The sequence below is a fragment of the Triturus cristatus genome, chromosome 4_1 (genome assembly GCF_964204655.1).
Source record: "Triturus cristatus chromosome 4_1, aTriCri1.1, whole genome shotgun sequence".
Taxonomy (NCBI): Eukaryota; Metazoa; Chordata; class Amphibia; order Caudata; family Salamandridae; genus Triturus; species Triturus cristatus.
The window spans coordinates 989,171,489-989,191,173 of record NC_140585.1 but is presented as its reverse complement, the minus strand read 5'-3'; the positions used below and the strand labels follow the sequence as shown (position 1 = coordinate 989,191,173).

At 40.6% G+C, this 19,685-nt stretch overlaps 1 protein-coding gene across 4 annotated transcripts in view; it reads right to left on the bottom strand.

Moving 5' to 3' along the window:
- KITLG (KIT ligand) overlaps positions 1-19,685 on the bottom strand; it is a 130,774-nt gene that overhangs the window by 70,138 nt on the left and 40,951 nt on the right. For all 4 annotated transcript variants that reach the window (XM_085653906.1, XM_085653905.1, XM_085653908.1 and 1 more), the window contains one exon: positions 6,908-7,012. In XM_085653906.1, coding sequence (XP_085510032.1) covers positions 6,908-7,012 — 105 coding nt within the window. The remainder of the gene's footprint in view (positions 1-6,907; positions 7,013-19,685) is intronic.

The window sequence follows — 19,685 nt, the reverse complement described above, 5'->3', positions numbered from 1 at the left end:
CGTCATAGGCTACAGACATATATTGCCTCAAACACCCAAAGAGATGGCTCAAACATTTGATGTATTCTGAATTGTTTAGGAAAGCAAATCCATGCAGCAGACATCACATCTCATGGGAAACGTTGTCTGCTCACTCAAGGGATAACAATGGACAGCTTGGGAGGTCAAATATGCAATAATAAAACACAAGGTTGATGACACTGGCAAAGGAGTAAACCACTTTCGTAATAAAAGTTCATTAAATAAAATACAAACTTCCTCTGGATTAAGATACTGCTGATCTAATTTGTGCAGCATGGACATTCTGGGGCTGTGCCCAAGATCAACTACAAAGCCAAAGCCAGGCAGCTGCACATTAATTCCCCTCCATGAATTAAAACTGTTGAAAACCTTGACATCCGACCCAGATTAAAAATTAAATGCGCTCTGACTCACTAAACCACATAGGAGCCAACCTGCACTTATGTACATAAATGTGAAAGGGTTGTGGAGCCTCATTCACAGACCATTAACATTTAGCTAGCTGCTGAGATAATACATTGGAGTTCTTGAACCGGCTCCAAAATAGAATGAGATGATTAAATATTGAAGAAGGAGATGTTTACCTAGGAGTTTTTGCTGGAGGTCAAGTCTGCATTGAGCAATCGGTGATTAGCTGGCAAGAAAGAGGCTAAAAAGGTGTATTTACAAAGTATGGTAAAGTAGGCTTAACAAACTGAATGTTCTGTAGTGACAAGGCACGCATGTTGTTAAAGTACACCAGGCCTTCTGAACTTGCAACAATACTTCACGCAAAGCTGCATGCCTTCCTTGCCCTGGGTTCCTTTTTAGGCACAATTCCATGTGGTGGTTATGCTGCATTCTAGCTGGTAACTCAGTCGCACTTTGATTTGTTTTAACACGGACAAGGGCTTCCTTTAGACTAATGAGTGGTGGCCCACAGTGCCCCCACCCCCCAACGACCAGGGCATCCTACAGATAAGTGACTCGTGGCACACAGCGCCCTCCCATGTCTTACCCGGAGCACAAAGCAGCTTTATTGTGAAGTTAAATACATTTGTGTTGCTCACCAAGATCCCCCGTGTAGTAGTACATTGTGCTCAAGGGCCCTCCGAGTGCACAACGAGCAGCCTCTTTTTCAAAATTGGCCATTGTGTCCAGAAGGAATTAGACCTCAAATCGAATTAGTGACTCCTTGCAATTGGTTAGCATTAGTGATGTGTTTGAGTAAACCGGTGTGATGGAAGCTTTGCAGAAGGGGTATACAGATCAGAGTCAGTGGAAACTGTGCAATGGTTTCATCCAGTGAAGCAGATCTGGCACACTACCACCACGCGTTGAGCGTAGGATTAATTGCTTTCCAATTGGAGAACCAACAATATGCGCCAAATGCCAATGCAAGATTTTGAGCTTTGGTGTAGTGGGTGGAAGGGTACCTGGGAGCAGAGATTTGTCGTCTTGAGAAACAGAATTGTGCCAACTAACATTCTTTTGTGTAATCGCTGAGATTCACAGGCTAATTCCTTCAACGAAGGTATCGAACTGGTTTTCACCTTTCATAGAAGGAGTGAAAGAACTTAGGAAGGTTAGTAGTTTGTTGGTTTTTCAATGGTGAATTTACATGAATTGCCGAATTTTAAACTAGAAAATGGGCCATGATATTACAGAGGAGATGCTCACACCCCACTGACCAACTTTCAGAACATTTGAAAGGTTAACTGTGGGCTTCTTGAATGAAGTTATTTGTATAGTCACTGATGCAAAACTGGCAGGTCACAAAGACATGAAATGATCAAAATGAGGGAGACTTTTTAGCCTAAATGGATCAGAAAAACCAGTGGTACCTATCAACCATCGCCAGCAATGCAAGAAATGTATTTGATTGAATGCACCATAGACAACATTTACAAAATGCATTTTAGAGGTTTTACTTCCAGTTACTATGATAGTTTCGATAACAATGTCATTTAAACTCCAGGCACAATCTGCTTAGTGGGTTTAGGGCTTTAACCTTCTAGGTAAACCACTGATTTAGCGTGCACAGAATAAGAGCCACACATATATACACAAGCACTTCTACCTGCAGAGACCAGCAAGGCTTGGAGAGTTGCAAGCATAAAATGTACTGCTAATAGTCACTCCAGGTAAGTCTGGCTACAGACGCCATGACAGACAATCATCACTATTTCTTCAAACAAAGTACAAGAAAAAGCACAGAGAGAAGATTTTAGGAAAGCCTACTCCCGTCATTGGTGCTCATGTGATTTTTGCCATTACTTGATTGGGCTGTCCGTCAAGGCTATGGCATTTCGAGGATGGTTACATTGTCCCCTTAGGTTTGGCGATGGGGCTCAAATAACCCTTTTGCAGATACAACAGGACATGTATCTTGCAATTAAAAGCAAGTGTGTTCTTTGATCGATTTACTTAGCAGGCACAGTTATATTTTCATTTAGGACTTTATTTATTAGGTGTTGCTTTTGGATGCCTTAGCCCGTCATAAAGGCGTACTGCTGTTCCCAGATTGCCCATGTGAATTGATCTGTATTAGTTTAAAATCATAGCAGCATGATAGATTTACTGCTTTTGCGACTCAAAGTAAGAACGTACAAAGTATGTATCATCCAATATTTGCTATACAGCTCATTTAGGTTCCCCTTTTTTAATGCAAACTTCATCCTCACTCCTTTGAGTATAATTCTTCATTAAGAGTAGAGCTAAACTCAGATAATGTAATCTGTTCAGGAAAGGGGCCATACTCACAGCTTTCATATTATTGTAGCCCAAGATGTTCCTTCATTACGGTCTATCTAGGGCCTCTGGGGCAACTGTTGCCGTCAAATATTACTCCCCGACAAAACGTCAAACCCATTGGCCTGGTGTGTGCTTGTTTGGGTCTTTGACACACATACTTTGAAGAGAAGATGGCATCTTAAAATATGGCAAATTGGATTCCTTGTAATTCTTTCACCACATATCAACAAGCATATCCAAGAACTACGCATTGACAGACCCGTGTATAAAGATGAGAGAACGATTGAGCTGGCCACGTGGAGCATGAAAAGGTGAATATGTGTCATCTGAATTCAAACCAACCATTACCACATTGAGGTCACCACATCAGACCATATTGTGATTTTGTGACAAGGTGTTGACAATAAACAAGCAGCTGTGATCTTGTACCAGTGTGATAATGGGAATGTTTAGTGGCAATAGAAGAACATTAACTTTTACCGCACAGATGAGATCTAGAAGAAGCAGCATAGACAAGAGTACAAACATTTTAGGAGCCAGGTCACTGGTCAGCTATACATAATAATGGTTAAACAACCATGGGCTACTTGTATAAAACAAACAAAGAGGTTCCAGGTACATTACAGCAACAGCCACATCCGTCCACTGGATAAGAGCAGCTAAAGAAACGGTCCCTCAATGACTGGACTAATAATGACAAACATTCTGATCCCCAAAATCACACAAGCATACTGTTGTGTCGTGGACAATTAAAAGTCCACATGCCAAGCAGTGTTGAACAGGATTTATTGTGCAGTGTGCGCCACAGAGGGCTTCAAAGCAGGAGCACTCAGTCGGTCATAAAACATTATTCAATGTTTTGATAAATCATAAAAGCACAGTACATATACACAAACTCCTTAAACATTATATCAACAATTTCTACATTATCCCGTACACATCATTTATATGAAACTCTTCCTAAAAAGAATAAAAAAAGCGAGCAGCAGTCAAATCAACTGATCTGTCCCTTTAAACAATCTCACTCCAGGTGTGAGTGTTCCGATACAAACATTCTCAAACAGTCATAAAGAAGTGTAACGAGAACACAAATAAAGTGTTCTAGTTGTTCAAATGAGACTATAGTACGAACCAAACTACGAAAATCGTTGTCTAGGCTTGTGTGGCAGAGGCATACTCTCACTTTGAAGCTCAGTCAAGGTACAGGCAACAGATGGTTGTTTCACGAGAAAGCAAAAGAGACACACAAATGATGGATGTAATGTGCAACAAATCAAACATTCATCCAAGTCAAGAGATAGAGGTTAAATCCATCGTTCTTTTGCTCGCCAAGCCACCCCAGGTTAAACGCAGCCATATGCACAACAGTTTGGACCTTGTGCCTCATGGGAACAGTCCAGCCCGAACTGCCAAGCCAGGTCTTCCCTGGACCAGAATCAAGCATCCTGGGACTGGTTTTGGGGCAGCACCCCTCATTAGCCAGGCTAGCTTGAATCCAGTGGCACAGTGAGCCTGGAATGTGTTTTCTATGATCACCCTAAGTGGCCAGGGGATGCCCAGACGTGGGCCCCGTCCTCACTTTGCTACTGGATTGGGTCCAAACTGGGGTGGCTTAGTGAGCAGAAGGATGATGGATTCAACCCAGATCTGTGACTTGAGTTTCAGCACTCCGTCCATCGTCTAAATGAGTTTGCCGTTTCACGAGAAAGTCATTCATAATTGAAAACTGCGGTCTTTAAATGGGATAGGATAAGCAGGGATTTCAGGAATGAACAGAATATATAATCTGCTGCAGGTCACAACCAGGGCAACAGTTTAGATAACTGACACATTTGCAGAGCCCATGGCAATTTTTCAATGCCTCAATGTAAAAAGATCGAGACCAGAAGAAATAGGGGCATGAAAGGGAATACACTCCCTACTGTTTCACAAAGAAAACTGACTCGTCTGAAGCAAATAAAATGCTAAACCCGATAAATGCTGAAAAGATCTTTAATTGCAATGGTAATTGTTCACGATATTCCAACATTATGTAAATCTGCCCATTCGCAATGGAATGAAGTAGAAATGGTTCAGTGTTCAAAAGAATAGAGTAGAATCTGTGCTTCGGGGAGGGGGGTGGCAATAGGAACTGACTTGCGAAGCAGCAAGGAAAAAACTTGTTCAGACCCATCCAGTTATTATACACAGCATGTGGCCATTATACAGCCAAATCATGAAGACCCAGAAACGCATGCATGCAGAGGAATAAAGGAAGTATCTGGACTACCAAAGGCTAGGCATAACATTCACCTCCAAGGCTCAAAACGTGAAAGCTTGTAGAAGGAAGAAATGATCAGAACCGGACGGGCGCAAACTGACCGATCATAGGAATCAATGGACTTGAAACTGTAACTGCGCCTTTCAGGCCAATGGTATTGGGTGGTTATGAACAAGTACAAAACCTTGTCTTGGTGGGTGGTTTAAATGTTAACTTTTCTAGGATTAACCCTGGTTCTTAAAGAATGCATCCACGGACAATACAATAAGAAACAGCAAAAAAAGAACTAACTAAGATATCCCCCCCATCTCAGATTTCCATTCTTTTCAAAAGGTAATCGGAGTACCATACATTCGTGAACAGTGAAACCCACTACTGGCGAGTTGGCTCACTCAGTCAGATGCTCACTGAGGCCTTCTACTCCGGCCTTCAGCTCACAACTTCAAATCTAGGCACGGCCCACTTCCATCCTCTGAAATGAGTAAATTAATTACGAATAGATTGCATAATACATCAATTTTCAACGCTTCGAGATAGAAAAAGGTTGAGTCTAGCACTAAATATAAAGGTTTTAAACCATTTGGTCATTTTAAGGTTCCTGTACATCCAAACACTAATCTGATTTTGTGTTGGCTGTTCTCTGCATAAACACATTTCTATTGCCCTCGGCAAGAAGTAAAATGTGTCTATTAAAAGGCAATGTAACACTGTTGTAATCAGTTCACAGATCATGATTAACCTTTATAACTTTTTGTAAAGAACACCACATATTATAAGCATTGGCAAGCCCAATAGGTCTCAGTTTTAAATAGCAGAGCTACTGGCTTTGCCAATGTTTGACACTGGCCCTGGTCTAATCCATATGTTTGCAGGTCACTGGTATTATGAGATGGTGCAGGTGTGGCGTTTTTCACATAATTAATTATAGATTTGCTGTATTTGCCAAATAATCCATCATCTGCTTCATAATTTGCATATTTCAACAAAAAGATTTGTTTATAGCGTAAACGTTTCAAAAGTTACTCAAAATGCAGTGACACATGTCGACGCACAGCGGAAGCCTCTTTGCAGGGCTTGACTGGTCACCTTTCTGTTGCTTATTGCTATATACGGATGCTAAACTGGTACTAATAAGGTGCAATCAATTCCCTAACAGAGTTAGCAAGTGTAAAAATGCCAAAATAATAAGTAATACGATCACAAAATGTGCCGCATTAGGCCACAATTTTCCTTTTCAGTAAAAAACAAACAGGGTATGTGAAAGCACTCTTTATTACAAGATCAGACCGGTAGAAAATTACAGCTTCAGGCCCTCAAAAAAATGAAGGTAATTTAAAAAATGGATGAGGTAGATGGGCAGTGGAGGTATGGTAGAACTATAGTATGGCGGGGAAGTAAACGTTGCCTAGATCAGAGTGGAGCCAATTAAAAATAAAACATAGGTCGGGGAGGCTGGGAAAAGCAACCTATGACCTGGGAGGCAGGAATGTAAAGGGGAAGCAGCGCATAAGGAAGAGGTCAAGAAAACACGTTCTCCCATGGAGTACTGAAAGTAAAAAAGTAATTATTTTAATGTAAACAGCAGCAACTGGGGAAGCATAAATGTCAACCAATCAAAAGGAGAGACAAAAATGTTCCTAGATGAAACAAATACAAACACAGGGTGAAAAGCCATTGTAACAGTATCAGGGAAGTGAGATAGCAAAGCCCTCCAGTAACAAGCAAGGGGGGTCAACCCGAAGCTCCCTCTACCTTTATTAGAAGAAATAGTTATGACCAACAAACATCTTAAATTGGCTATTTCCAAGACCAAAAAAATAACCTAAGCCTCACCAAATGGTACTTCAAAAATAAAAATACAAATTAAAAAACACTTTAGTAAAGTAGCCTTACCAGTTTTTCAATATCATTCACAGCATCAGTGACAGGATTCCCGCATGGATTGCCGAAAGTTACACATAGGATTAGCTGAAGATATATGAATGTGATAATCCAAGTCTGCAATAACAAAAAAATATGAAAAGTAAGTTCTACATTCCACATAGGATAAAACAACCATGCTGGCATAAACACAAATGTATACTGCTAGAAAGTGTTAGGAAGTGAAAGTTAACAAAACAGTGTGATATAGTAGGAGCTTTTTTCAAGGGATTACCCCAAGAACAACTGACAAGCACCACAACGTAAGCGAATAAAAAAAAAAGAACACAAAAAAAAAAAAAGGAGTTTACAATGCATGAACAGGCAGATTGGTGGTTTAAAAAAAAAGTAAAAAAGTCTTTGATTACGATAACAAATTACATTCCTTCCTGTCAATGAGTATCTTACTGGCATTATGTTCTGTGCAATGTAGGAGGCCTCCAAACAATGCATGGAGGCACAAAAATTATAATAGGCTAGAGAGGTTTAGACTATTTTATTGCCATTAGCATGGCTTCGTAACACGGATGTTTAGTTACACCCAAGCCCTAATTTCCAAGAGGTCCATCACAGACCAGAGTGTCCTTTCCTTTTTGAGAGAATCAACAATAGTGGGGAATTGATCAATATTTCGTCTATGGATTTAGTTATTACGGTTAATGTAGTTTGGAGTGAGCCGACTGACCCTCATCTGCAATTCAGCAATGCTGGTCTATTTATTTACGATGGGTTAAATCTCACCCCCCACCAATATACTGAATATCAAAATAATCACAAGGCCAACATCAGATGTGCAGTTAGCCTGATCCAGAGGACCTCTTGCTTTGATATGTACAACAGCAGAACCCTACTCGGAATATATTCTTAATCTAGCACAAACATCAGTTCCCATGCGGGACTCAGACCCATCTACTCTGAGAATGTGACTGATGGAATTGGAGAAATCAGAAGCCCAGATCCAAAAAGTGCATTCATCCAATAATTGTCAAGCATACAAAATTCAGGGATACTTTCTGGGTATTACCTGTATTGATTGTCGAACCCGGTGTACATTTTTAAAAGGAGTGATGCATTGCCACTATAATGAATACAACAGATTGGATCAGAGGCTGTGTGCAGTAACAAAGAGAAAGCAACTCCCCAAGAAAACTTCAGTGTGCTTCCATAGGCATACAGGCCAATAGCGTAGAAAGTCAGCCGTGGCAGAACAGTAATTTGCTGCAGAATACCAGTGTTCTAAGCAACACATTTAGGGAGGTGGGTCTTGGAGTCCGGAGTGAATATTCAAAGGAATGATTCCAAATAGGATGTTTCTACAGACAAGAGAAGTGGTGTCCAAACTGAGTGGTTACAAGAATCGTCAGGCCTGTAATAAGAAAATTAATTTGATGTGCAATATTAAGCCATCTCTACCCCAGTGAATCAATCAAAACCTTAAAAATTGTAAATTAGAAAGGAGTTTAATTCTCAAACAGATTCTTTAAAAGCAGGTAGTAAACACAATTATATGTTTAGAAAATAAACAATAAACCCAAATGCAAACATCTACTAAAACACGCACCGAAAACAGGAACTTTTTGCTAATCTGGGGGCACGCCAGTATTCTACTATAAAGCAAATCGTGTCTATTATTCGCAATCCACAAGTCCTAGGAAATAAGGACTTTGACCGAATGGTATATTACATGAGACCAGAAGAATCTGGTAGAAATAATGGACAATGTAAGCCTTCCTCAGAACAAATATTTATTCACAATGCACAGTAAGGCAGTGGTATGTCGGGTTTTAACAAATTCATCTGCATAATTTAACATCCATAGATGGAATCTGTTAGAAAATAGATGTTACTTATGTCATTTTGGGACATAGAAGGAAACATTGCTTAAGGCATTATCTGGGTATGAGACAAAGACATACACTGTTTTGCACCGAGTGGCACTAGGTTTTCTGCGCCCTGGGGATAGAAGCTGCAAAAATTAGTTTCTGCTCATAATTACCAAATGGATAACAATAAACCAGAGTTATTATTAGACTTCAAGACATTAGGACTTCAGTGGTTAACTTGAACCTTGTGTGCCAGGGGTATGGCTTGGTCCCTTGTTTGGAGGAACCAGCACTTATTCTGTGCCTCCCGTAGGCACCAGTTTAGTGATTTAAAACACCCCTAGGCATTAATTTTCTATGAATGCCCTTTGTTGCCTCGCCGTTCATTAAGTTTTAGATCCTGTCAAGGTTGTTCTAGTCTTGTGTGCTTTAATGAGCAGATGCCTTTGATGAGAACATGAAAGTTAATTTCTTTAACATTGGACCGCATTTCACTTTAGTGCATTACACTGAATCAAGACAATGTTATATTTAACACAATTGTTTCAGTGAATGTATAAGCATTTAAGCCTCTTCACCTTAAATGTGATGTTAATTATTATTACAGATGGGGCAACATGGTCTATTAAAGTATGTACAGGAGAGCTCATGTACGGCACACATGCTGAGCTGGTGTATGCCAAGTGCTCTGACATACCACGAAGAAAAAAGGATGGTGCTGGTCAGTTACAAGGAGGCCTCTAGAAGCTTGTTACATCTCTGTAGCTTAAGCAAGTAAAGCAACAGACCCTTGAAATCACTTCTTTAGAGCCTGGCTTCAAGGCAAGCAGGACCAGTCTTCTTTTTTCAGACAACATTGAAATCCTTCTTCTGAATCTTCCACAGGTCCAGGAGTTTTCGGACCAGAGGGTCTGACGGTGGTATTCTTATACCCAGTGCCAGCATGTGGGTGGAGTTTGCCCCCTTTGTATACCCTGCCCCCTTTCCTGGGTTTAGCTCCAAACTGTCTAGTGTATCAAAGGGCAGGCAGACCTAGGAGTGGGTTGCATTGGTTAGTGGCAGGGCATGCAGCCCTTAGAAGTAAACAGGTGCCTAAGCATAGCCCAGAGGCTACCCTTTGAGGCTCAGGAAGGCTGGGTACAACCACCCGGGACATACTTCTCAGGAGAGGAACACCCTGCCCTACACCAAATGCCCTTTTGTGTGTGTGTGTCTGAAAGGAATACAGACCATACCACACCACAGGAGAGCCATACACAGTAGTGTGATCCTAGACATTGGAAAAAAGGCATTTTTTTCCCCCGGCAGAAAAATGCCAACTTTCTAAAAGTGGCATTTTCAGAAAAGTAACTTAAATCTGACTTTACCATTAAAGAGGTTTTTAAATTGCAATCAAAAGGAGTGGAAGAGGCATTTCTCTGTCTATTCTTAAACTGAAGTATTAATTTATTAGGATTAGTGAGGTACCCAGCGATAGCATATGAGAAATCATTATTAAAAACTTTGAAAAACTTTCAGGTTTTTTCATGAGCAGGCATTTAAAACCTAAGAACACATACCCAACCTTTTAAATACCATACGCTCTGCTATAGCATTGGTTACGGTCCATCTTAGGGGGCATACGGTCTATCTTAGGGGGCATTTATAAGTATTAAAATGGAAGGGTTAGGCCTGGCAAAAGGTACATTTTACAAGGTCAAAATGGCAGTTTGAAGCTGCACTACAGGCTGCGGGCTACTTTAGTGGGTGGCACAAGGCGTGCTGCAGCCCATTAGTAGAGTTTAATTTACAGGCCCTGAGTAAATGTAGTACGTACAAGTAAATTAAATGCACCAATCAGGTATATGCTAATTTTCCCCATGTTTAAGGGAGAGAGCACAAGCCCCTTACGACTGGTTAGCAGAGGTAACATGCACAGAGTCCTAATGGTAACAAAAACTAGTTCAGCACAGATAGGGGAGTGAAGGCAAAGCGCCTTGGAAAATACTATTGTAAGGATTGTCAGATCTAAACGTTGTAGTGCATATGTTATGCTATGTCATCCTTTATGAGGTTTTTGCAAACTGGGAGGCAAGAGTTCCTCCTTATGGCATCCATCTACTTTTTCTGCATATTGTAAGTCCACAATACAAAGCAGCAAAGATTTATTCCAAAACCACAGCTGACTCCAAAAGGCATCATGGGCATAGAAGGTCACAAACAATGCAACAGGTAATACAGGAAGAAAGGTTAGCAGAATAGGACCCATTTTAGACTCACTCTTCTGAAAGAGTAAAATTGCAGTGGATAAATTGGAAGGGCGTTCCATGGGTTTATCCTCCGCAGAATTAGGTTACATTATTTCAAGTACTCATGGACGTCAGCTTAGTGTAGGCTGTTACGCCTGGCTTGCATCAGGCCAACTCATGACCACTGCGATTAGGAAGGCAATGACCTGAACAAAAGTAGAAGTTGATACAATAATAGAATTGGTTTTAATTCCGGGCACATTTCTTCCCCTTTCGCTAGCTCCTCAGCCATGAGCAGGAGGCTGCTGAAGGTCTATGGGTGATGCAAAAGGGCAAACCTGTGAGGTCATCAGGGTCAAAGGGTTGAGAACGTCATTTCTACCCATGACAATTTGGTGAATACACGCCCATGTAGGTAAGTCTGTATTTCAGCGATCTAGTCTGAGTACCGATTTGGCAGGCAGAAATCGCATTAGACTCCCACAGGGTCCGAGCAGCAATGACAAACCTCATATTACCCGGTTTCTACATTTTCATCTCGCTCTGTTAAACTATTCAACAAATGACAGACACAGTTTAAGCAAAAATGTATGCAGAAAAAGCATTTTTTTTTTAAAGGGCAGAATTTCCCAGAATATTTGCCAAATATATTTTAACCAACCCTGAGAATGCCTAGTAACTCAACTCACGAAAGAACAAGTACATAATATGGAATAATTCAAATGCCTCAGAAAAAAGTTGCGTTTAGAATTATCCTGGCTAAGATCTATTCTTCCAGCAATGCACATTTTTTTTTATTAATAAACGCTCGTATGAACATGCCATTACTATTGGTAGATTTGTGACGCAGTTGAACGTCAGCTAAAACACTAGCAATAGGTTTCCATATATGGTTTCCTGAAATGATTTTGCAATGTTAAGAAATACAGTCACTGCCTCTCGACCTTTTGCTAGACGGAAAAGATGACGAGGGCTACCAAAAACGTAGAATACGCCATGCATTTGCGAATGTTGATACACACTGCTTGTTACTATAACAGAGAATCCATCCTGCAATAGTGCTCCAAATCAAAATAAAAAAAAATAAAAAAAACACAGGTGAATGCGCGGAATTACTATATACAGACGAACTGACTAACAAATGCCACAGACCGTGCAAGACAATACCCACATTTATGTAAAACAAAAATACGTGGACAAATGTATATTTTCACAGTGGTGTAACTGCACTATTAGCTATCAAACGCAAGATGTTAACACCACACTGAAACCTAGAAGCACACATTCAACTCGCAGAAGGGGTGGAGGGGGTGGACACATCAGAGATACAATCCGCTCGCTAAAACTTCCCACTGATGTGATGCCCTCTCAATGTTTATGATCTTACGAACGCTGTGGCTGGTTGCTAGGAGTCAGGAAATATTTGGAGAGCTGTCTGTGGGCAGAGATTTTGCGCAGGGCAAAAGCGAGCCTGCCATTCAGTTATTTGTTTGCAGCTCACCTCAGCCCGGGAGCTCTCTGCCTGCTTTCATTATTGCGGGTGACTTTGTTCCTTGCAGGTTTTGCTTGCATTGACGGCAACTGTTTACTGGCTCCGTTGTATAATGCCTGCGCTGCAGGGCCCCGGGTTTAAAAGTGAGGCCCAAAGTTCCAGTCCTGAGAAGATCCACTCAGCCTTGTATTCTTGAACCACACCGGAAGTGAGCAGAAACGGTACACAACAAACGGTTAGTTACCAAGGCAACCAATCGGCACACCACATACAAATACAACTGACGGTATCAATCTTTAACACAAGGGTGAACATGGAATATTGGTAAACGTAACGACTATGGGTGATTAATTATCCCCGTCATCTAAAGGATAGTTCTGGTCGGCCTGGCAAGACCTCGAGGGTACTCGAACCTTCCCCGACCTGAAATCTACCTCGGAGGCACCCAGGTTATCCTAATGCTACCAGAAACTATTTTTCATCGTCTACAGAATTACCACGCACAAAAACTTGCTGGCTGTTAAAAGGGCTCTTTCATAGCCAGTCTAAATATTATGAGAGAAAACCCACCTACATTAACTTATCTCCACAAATAAATATGCAAATCACAGCAGATTTGGAAGGGGTTGTATGTACCAGAATATCGTTTGACAAAAAATATTGTGCCCTAAATATCGTTTACCAAATAGAATAAAAAGAATTGCTGTACAGGAGTGACCAGACAAGCTACACTCAAAGGGACGATATATTTATTTTGTAAACAATTGTTTGGACAGGATATTTATGCTAGACGGTATCTCTGTTGAACTTGTTCTGCTATTCAACCAAACCATTAGAAATATATTGTTGCGCTTTGCTATGATTGATACATATATTAGGAGAAAGCACCGTTTAGCACCAATGTCTAAAACTGCAGGCATATGCTTACTCTAAAGAAATAATGTAACCAAAGTAACAGGAATAGTTTCCTTTCCACTCTCTGCCCCTAAACCCTCCACCTTGCTTAACTTCGACCAACAAAGAAAAAAATCTAAAACAAAATGATTGGATAATGTATCTCCAATAGATATCAGAGCTGAGATGAGACACAGTGTGGATAGCACATGTGACAATGGGGTGGACATGCCCCCAAAAAATACCCTACAAATGCGGACTATAGAAATAACAGCATATTTGATAGCTGTAATACTGGATTCTGTGATGCTCCTTGGAACAAAATTAAACTGTGGAGGTGCAGAAATTGGGATCTAATGGCGACTGGTTCGCATTCGGTAGTCAGCCACTGTATACGTGTGGTGTATTTTTTCTCAAATAATTAGTATCCATACTTGATGGAATCGGGATGCTCCACAATGCAATTAGTGTAAACTTATAATAAAAATGTTGCCTAACTCAGAAAGGCAGGAAAATATTAAAAGAAGATTCTTTGCAGTAATAATGATATAATTTAGGGCAGGAAACAACCCATCCAAGATACTTGAGGACAAAGACGACTTGTGCAAATGCAAGCACTTCAAAGGATTCCAGACCCAGACAATTTTTCAAGAGGTTTATAAATGTATGAATTAACCATGGCCATTTTTATGTTGCCATGAAATATTCTAGCCCTAGTTTTCTTCTCTATGACTTTTGAACATAGTCTCAAGTTTTCTTATCGAAGCATGGATATCGCATACAAGGACTGACAACATTCTACAGATATACAGTTTGCCACAAAGCTGTGAGGTTGCTGCTTACATGACCCTTTCCAACAAGTATAGGTAGCAAAAACTATACTTAATTGTATTAAAGATGGAAAAGTGAAAAAAAAGTACATGAGCATTAGTTGTGAAGAGGACCTGAAGAACAAAATGGGTCAAGCCTTATAACCACAACTGCCTAAAACTGAATTTTTTGTGAACGTGTACAGTCATCCAACCTTTGAATTTTGCGAATTACTTTTGCATGGATAAATGTTCACAATTTCAAAAGAGGACGCTTGCTCTCAAAATGAAGTAACTTCTGGTTGCTGTGCATACCCAAAACTTTCTTTTGAAACAAACTAAGAAATGCTACTTGAATTTTAGTACTTGATAACATCTTGAATTATAGGTCTCTAGCTCTCAGGAAGTGGGTTCTCTTGGCTTGGCAATGCAAACAACTATATCACCAATTCACAGACAGTTATAAGAAGGACTCACATAGGTGAAATAAACATCCCCGTAAAGTTGATTGGAGTAAAGCAGAACACCCATCAAATCTGGATGTCAGCCATGTCTGCACTCTTCCAAAAAGAATCCCTAATCTTCAGTGATCGTTCAGAATCAAACCTAATGAAGAGCTTGCCAGACAAGCTGATTCAAGCCAAGGACATGGTCCTTTACCTTAGAAAGAACACCAGGAATGTGATGTAATTGATGTAGAGTCTTTCCCATAAATGGAATAGAGTTTCCAAAACACATGAAAAGGCACCTTCACACCAACTCACAGGAAACGTACTCCTTAGTGATGAGTGTGACCCTCATATACATGTTCAAGTTGCTCTCTCTTGCGTAAACAGCATTTAGCCTGGCCTCTCAGACCATCTCTTGTACCACATTCAGAATCTGCAAAATGCGGTAGCACACACAGACCTTTTGGGTACCTCTTTCCAGTCACATACTTACTGCGTTTGTTGATGGTCTGCCCACAAACAATAGAACACTCACTCCGTTGTATTGTTCATGGACTCTTCCATGTCTGGGACCCACCCATTTCTTTCCTCCGGAGTATAAGGCTTAAAGCACAGCTCCGCAATGTTGTTCAATATACAATTCTCTGCTTTTAGGGTCAGAAAAACACAAATATTACCGATTTTGGCTAGGATTTGGCTTCTACAATGGTCTTTCACAGGAAACTGCCATCTGATCCATTGCATTGCCATTTTGGATTTCAATCAGGCCGAGGGAGGTCCGTTTTGAATAAAACACTCAGACAAAAATAAGACATACGTGCAATTTATGACAAACTGGAGTCAAGGAAATAGCTGGCTTTCTGCTGAGGTGTGGCAATGCCATCAATGGTTGCTTCAATCCTCACAATGCCAGCAGACACCCAGCTGCAGGCCATCGCCCTAAGGTTTTGCAATGGTGATAAGAATCCTCTGAGGTAAGCAGGGCACGCTCTTGTTATTCAAGAAGCTACTTCGTGTTAAAGAAATCTTCACAAATGATTTACAAATTATTTTCCTGGCAGAGCAAAGGCCAGTCAAACTCTCCTCCAGTCACGCCTGCTCAGCCATAACTATTCCCTGAAATTTAAATGGGAAACTGCAATAAACATAGACCTGAGCCAGACGCTATCTGCACGTCAAACAAACCATGGCTCATTCTACTTTCTGAAGTAGTTAAAAGATAACCTCTTAGTTGACGGGAAAGCCATGCCCGGATTTCTGTGGAAGCTCCTTTTATAATGCACCTTTGAAACCGGAAATGGTGCAATGGAATTCCCTCGAAATCCAATCTGGTTAATACAGCTTGCAAAAGCCCTACATTTTTTCAGGTAAACGAAAACGTTATTTGGATAAACACTATAAAATTTATAGAGTTTGCAAAATGAAGTGGGAATGTCACTCACAGAGGCCCAGCCATGACAGTCTGGGGCAAACCACTAATGACGGCCTCAAACAGGAGCATGACCATGTGATAGCATGGCATTGAAATCTGCTAGCGTTCAGCTGTACGCGCCCATGGAGAATAGCAAAGTGTACATCTTAACACACACGCCCTTCTGTTTACTCACTTGTCTAACAGCAGAGCATTTTAAGTGGTACTTGTAGTTTCTCAGGGCATTTTCTAAGGATTTCCTTTTAGTTCCTGTTGTACAGCAGGCTTCTGAGGAGGCCAACAATATAGTATGGTGTGGAAAACTGTCCTCGCAGTTTCTTGAACTCAACTGGAATTGCCCAGCTTTCTCAGAGTGTTCAACTTGTATTTTGAGCAGGTCTTGATGTCCAAGTGTACAAATAAGATGAATGAAATCAAGGTGTGGGAGAACTGAGAATCGGTGGAGCGATGAGATTGTGTCCTATGGTACTGGGCCATGCTATGTGTGGGGTGAGTTCATTAAAGACTCTGGCTACTCACAACTAACGGCTCAAAGTGCTTCAACCTAATGTACTGTTGAAGTTCTCCTTTAGCGCCACATTTGAGCAGACCAAATTAAATCTGGATTTCCTGTTTGAATATTAGTGGAAAGCATTTGCATACACGGACCACAAAAAAAACCACAAACAAAAAATGGATATACTCTACTGGTCCTAACCTAGAGCACCAGTGGACGATTTGATTTATGGTATTTCAGGTCGCTGGACCTCCCTATGCAGCCATACCATGCCCTGGACATGGCCGCACATTTTCTTTGTTTGGCTGACCCAGGCAGAAACGGAGCGGACAGACTGATCAGTATATTAGACTTTAGGAACTACATGCAGTGGATTTTATAGCCAGGGGTGGCTGTAACTCAAGGCATATGAAGCCATCAGTAAAGCTTCAAGTGAAAAAGAAAAGGCTTGTATTGACCAGAAGATGGAAGAGAAGGAAGAGTTCTCACCTGGGGCAATGACAGCTATACCTATGCTCAAGTCCTCAGCTCATGAATCTGGAAATCCTAGCCTGGAGTCTTTCAGTTCTGGCTAGAATGACAATTAAAATGTCCACTGATTTATCCGGGCACCTCCCCACGCTCTCTCATAGTAGAGAGAAAACATTCCCGTTTCCCACAGGTAAAATCAATTGGCCTCTTGAAGCAGATACATTGTACTGCAGGTTGCACAACTTTTTTAAACTTAAAAGATCATTTTGTACATTACGGAATGATCTTTCAAGTGTATTATATTCATGGGCTGATCTGTAATTGTTAAAACACACATACCAAGTTGTATTTGCACAAAATAGTACACTTCGCATTGATCTCTCTTACACTCAATTCCTTTGGATCTAGTTTGGATTGCTATCTCTTTGCCCATGGACATGGCACACTTTACCTAGTGCCTCCTTTTGAAAAGGACCGATTGTAAAAATATTTTTGTAGCTTTGTATTAGGTTAAAATTACATGACTATGCAATTGACACAGAGGTAAAACGTAGTGATTCGAGCCTACCTGGAGAGTGGAACTCTCAAAGCCATGGTCCACAAGATGGAGCATGCACATACTACTTTGAGGTTAATCACAAAAGGGGTGGAGTACAACAATGGAAGGGGTGTTTGGACCCATTCTTTTAGCAGTAGGCTTTACTTTTTACATTAGCCCATATAAACAAGTTTCTTATTTAAAGATGTGAAATGTTGAACTATTATTAAAAAGGTGATGAAGCATGGGATTGGAACAGGGCATTGCTGATAATACAGCTACCTGTTTTCACCTGCATTTTAACTCCTCATCTTATGAAAGTCCTAATCAGTACCTTCCCAGACAAGGGACACATCTTAAATCTGCACGTCTAACATAGGTTTAATAGAGGTAGATCTAGGAACACATTGAAATTAACCATCAACCTGGCAAAAGAGTTCCCCTTAAATGTGCTGTTTGCAAGTGTTTACTTCATATAAATGTATCCTATGTTCATATTCTGAAATCCTGGGATGGGTAACGCCCTCCTGGACATGCACTGGACTTCCCTGCACTGAAATGGACATCGGAAAAAGCCTTAGCAATTCTGGTAAAAATGCCAGCCTAATAAATATAGTTTAGGTAAAATAAAGTAATATTTAGCAACATGAGTGCTATGAAATTAACAGAGGAAAAAGGAACTATGAGATCGCATATGCAAATCAAATATTAATTACCATAAGCAGTACATTAAAAATCCAGACACGAAGAATCCCAGAGATCATGGCTCACTGCTGTAATCTCTTGTAGCCTGCAGGTCACAGGTTGGATTCTGGCAGAGCCAACTGGGTCTGTAGATCCTTCTGGTATTCATTAGGTCGTGCAATGGTAACAACTGTTATTTGCATTGCTTAGAAAATCACACAAAAATATGGGCAACAAGTTCATCATTCAAATGACGAATCCTAGGATCTCAATTTTTAACTTGGAAGTAATGGATTAATTCTATTTCTTTAGCCAGCATTGTTTTCACATACGCCCTCTTTAGTTGTTAGGGGGAGGTGTAAAGGCTTACGCTGTAGAGCACATTTTGATGGGCTACGAGTTGGTCGTATTTAAGCAAATTCGCTTTTCCTTAATATAATTCACTTGGATTGCTCCGTTGGAAAAAACATTAACTAAAAGTTAAATAATAATATGTAGTAGCCTGACAAAAGTCATCTGAGTGCAAGGTTGGATCTTGCACAGGGTGAACCCTTTCAGTTTTAAAGGAAGGATTACATTTATTAGAGTCTGCATACCTTCTGTTGCTTAGCTGGAAAGACAAATTGGCGTACTTTCAATTGTGCTTTTTTATTCTTCAGTTGAAAGAAAAGCCTAATAAAAAAAAGATCATGGGAAAGATCAGCTCCAATTGTGGTTTAACCTAAAGTCAAGTTTCTGCTACTTGGACTTTTTCAGCAGAATTCGGGAGCCAGAGTGTGAAAGGTACTGGATAAAGGACCGAGTTTTTTAGACTTAAGAGTTGTGTGGATGGCCCTTTCTAGAGGCCAGTCCTGTCCCTAGGACAGTAAGGGTAAGACCTCGTCAGTGACAGTTATTCCAAGCCTGCAGTGGTCACATGCAGCATTAAATAATATTTCCAGATGTAAAACAAAAATGGTGATGTACGATATCAATATGGAAAGGGACAGACTTCTGCAGAAAGGTCTGGCCACAACAGTAAGAGGGTTAGGTGTAGGAATAGATCACAATAAGGCGTGTGGTCATGGACAATATCTGGAACACCTACACAGGCAGAAAAATGTTTTCAATTCTTTTTTGCACTTTATTATTTTGGAAACACCCAGAAATATACACCTTCAAAAACGGTACGAGTGTGTTTTCAGGTAGGTAGGTTTGAAACCCCGCCTTATATAATGGAGTATTAGTTTTCTTTAACAGAACTAAAGTGAAAAACAGCTGGTGTGTACCCTTTATTTTCACATGCTGCCCAGGACATATTTTGTGTTACTTAGTGTACCCCTGGAAAGTTGTTGTTGTCCAGTACGCATGTCATGACCCTCCGCGGTGACAAGCAATATACTGTAGAACGTGTAGCCATACTTTTACTACAGCTGCTTACTGCCTTGTTTAAATC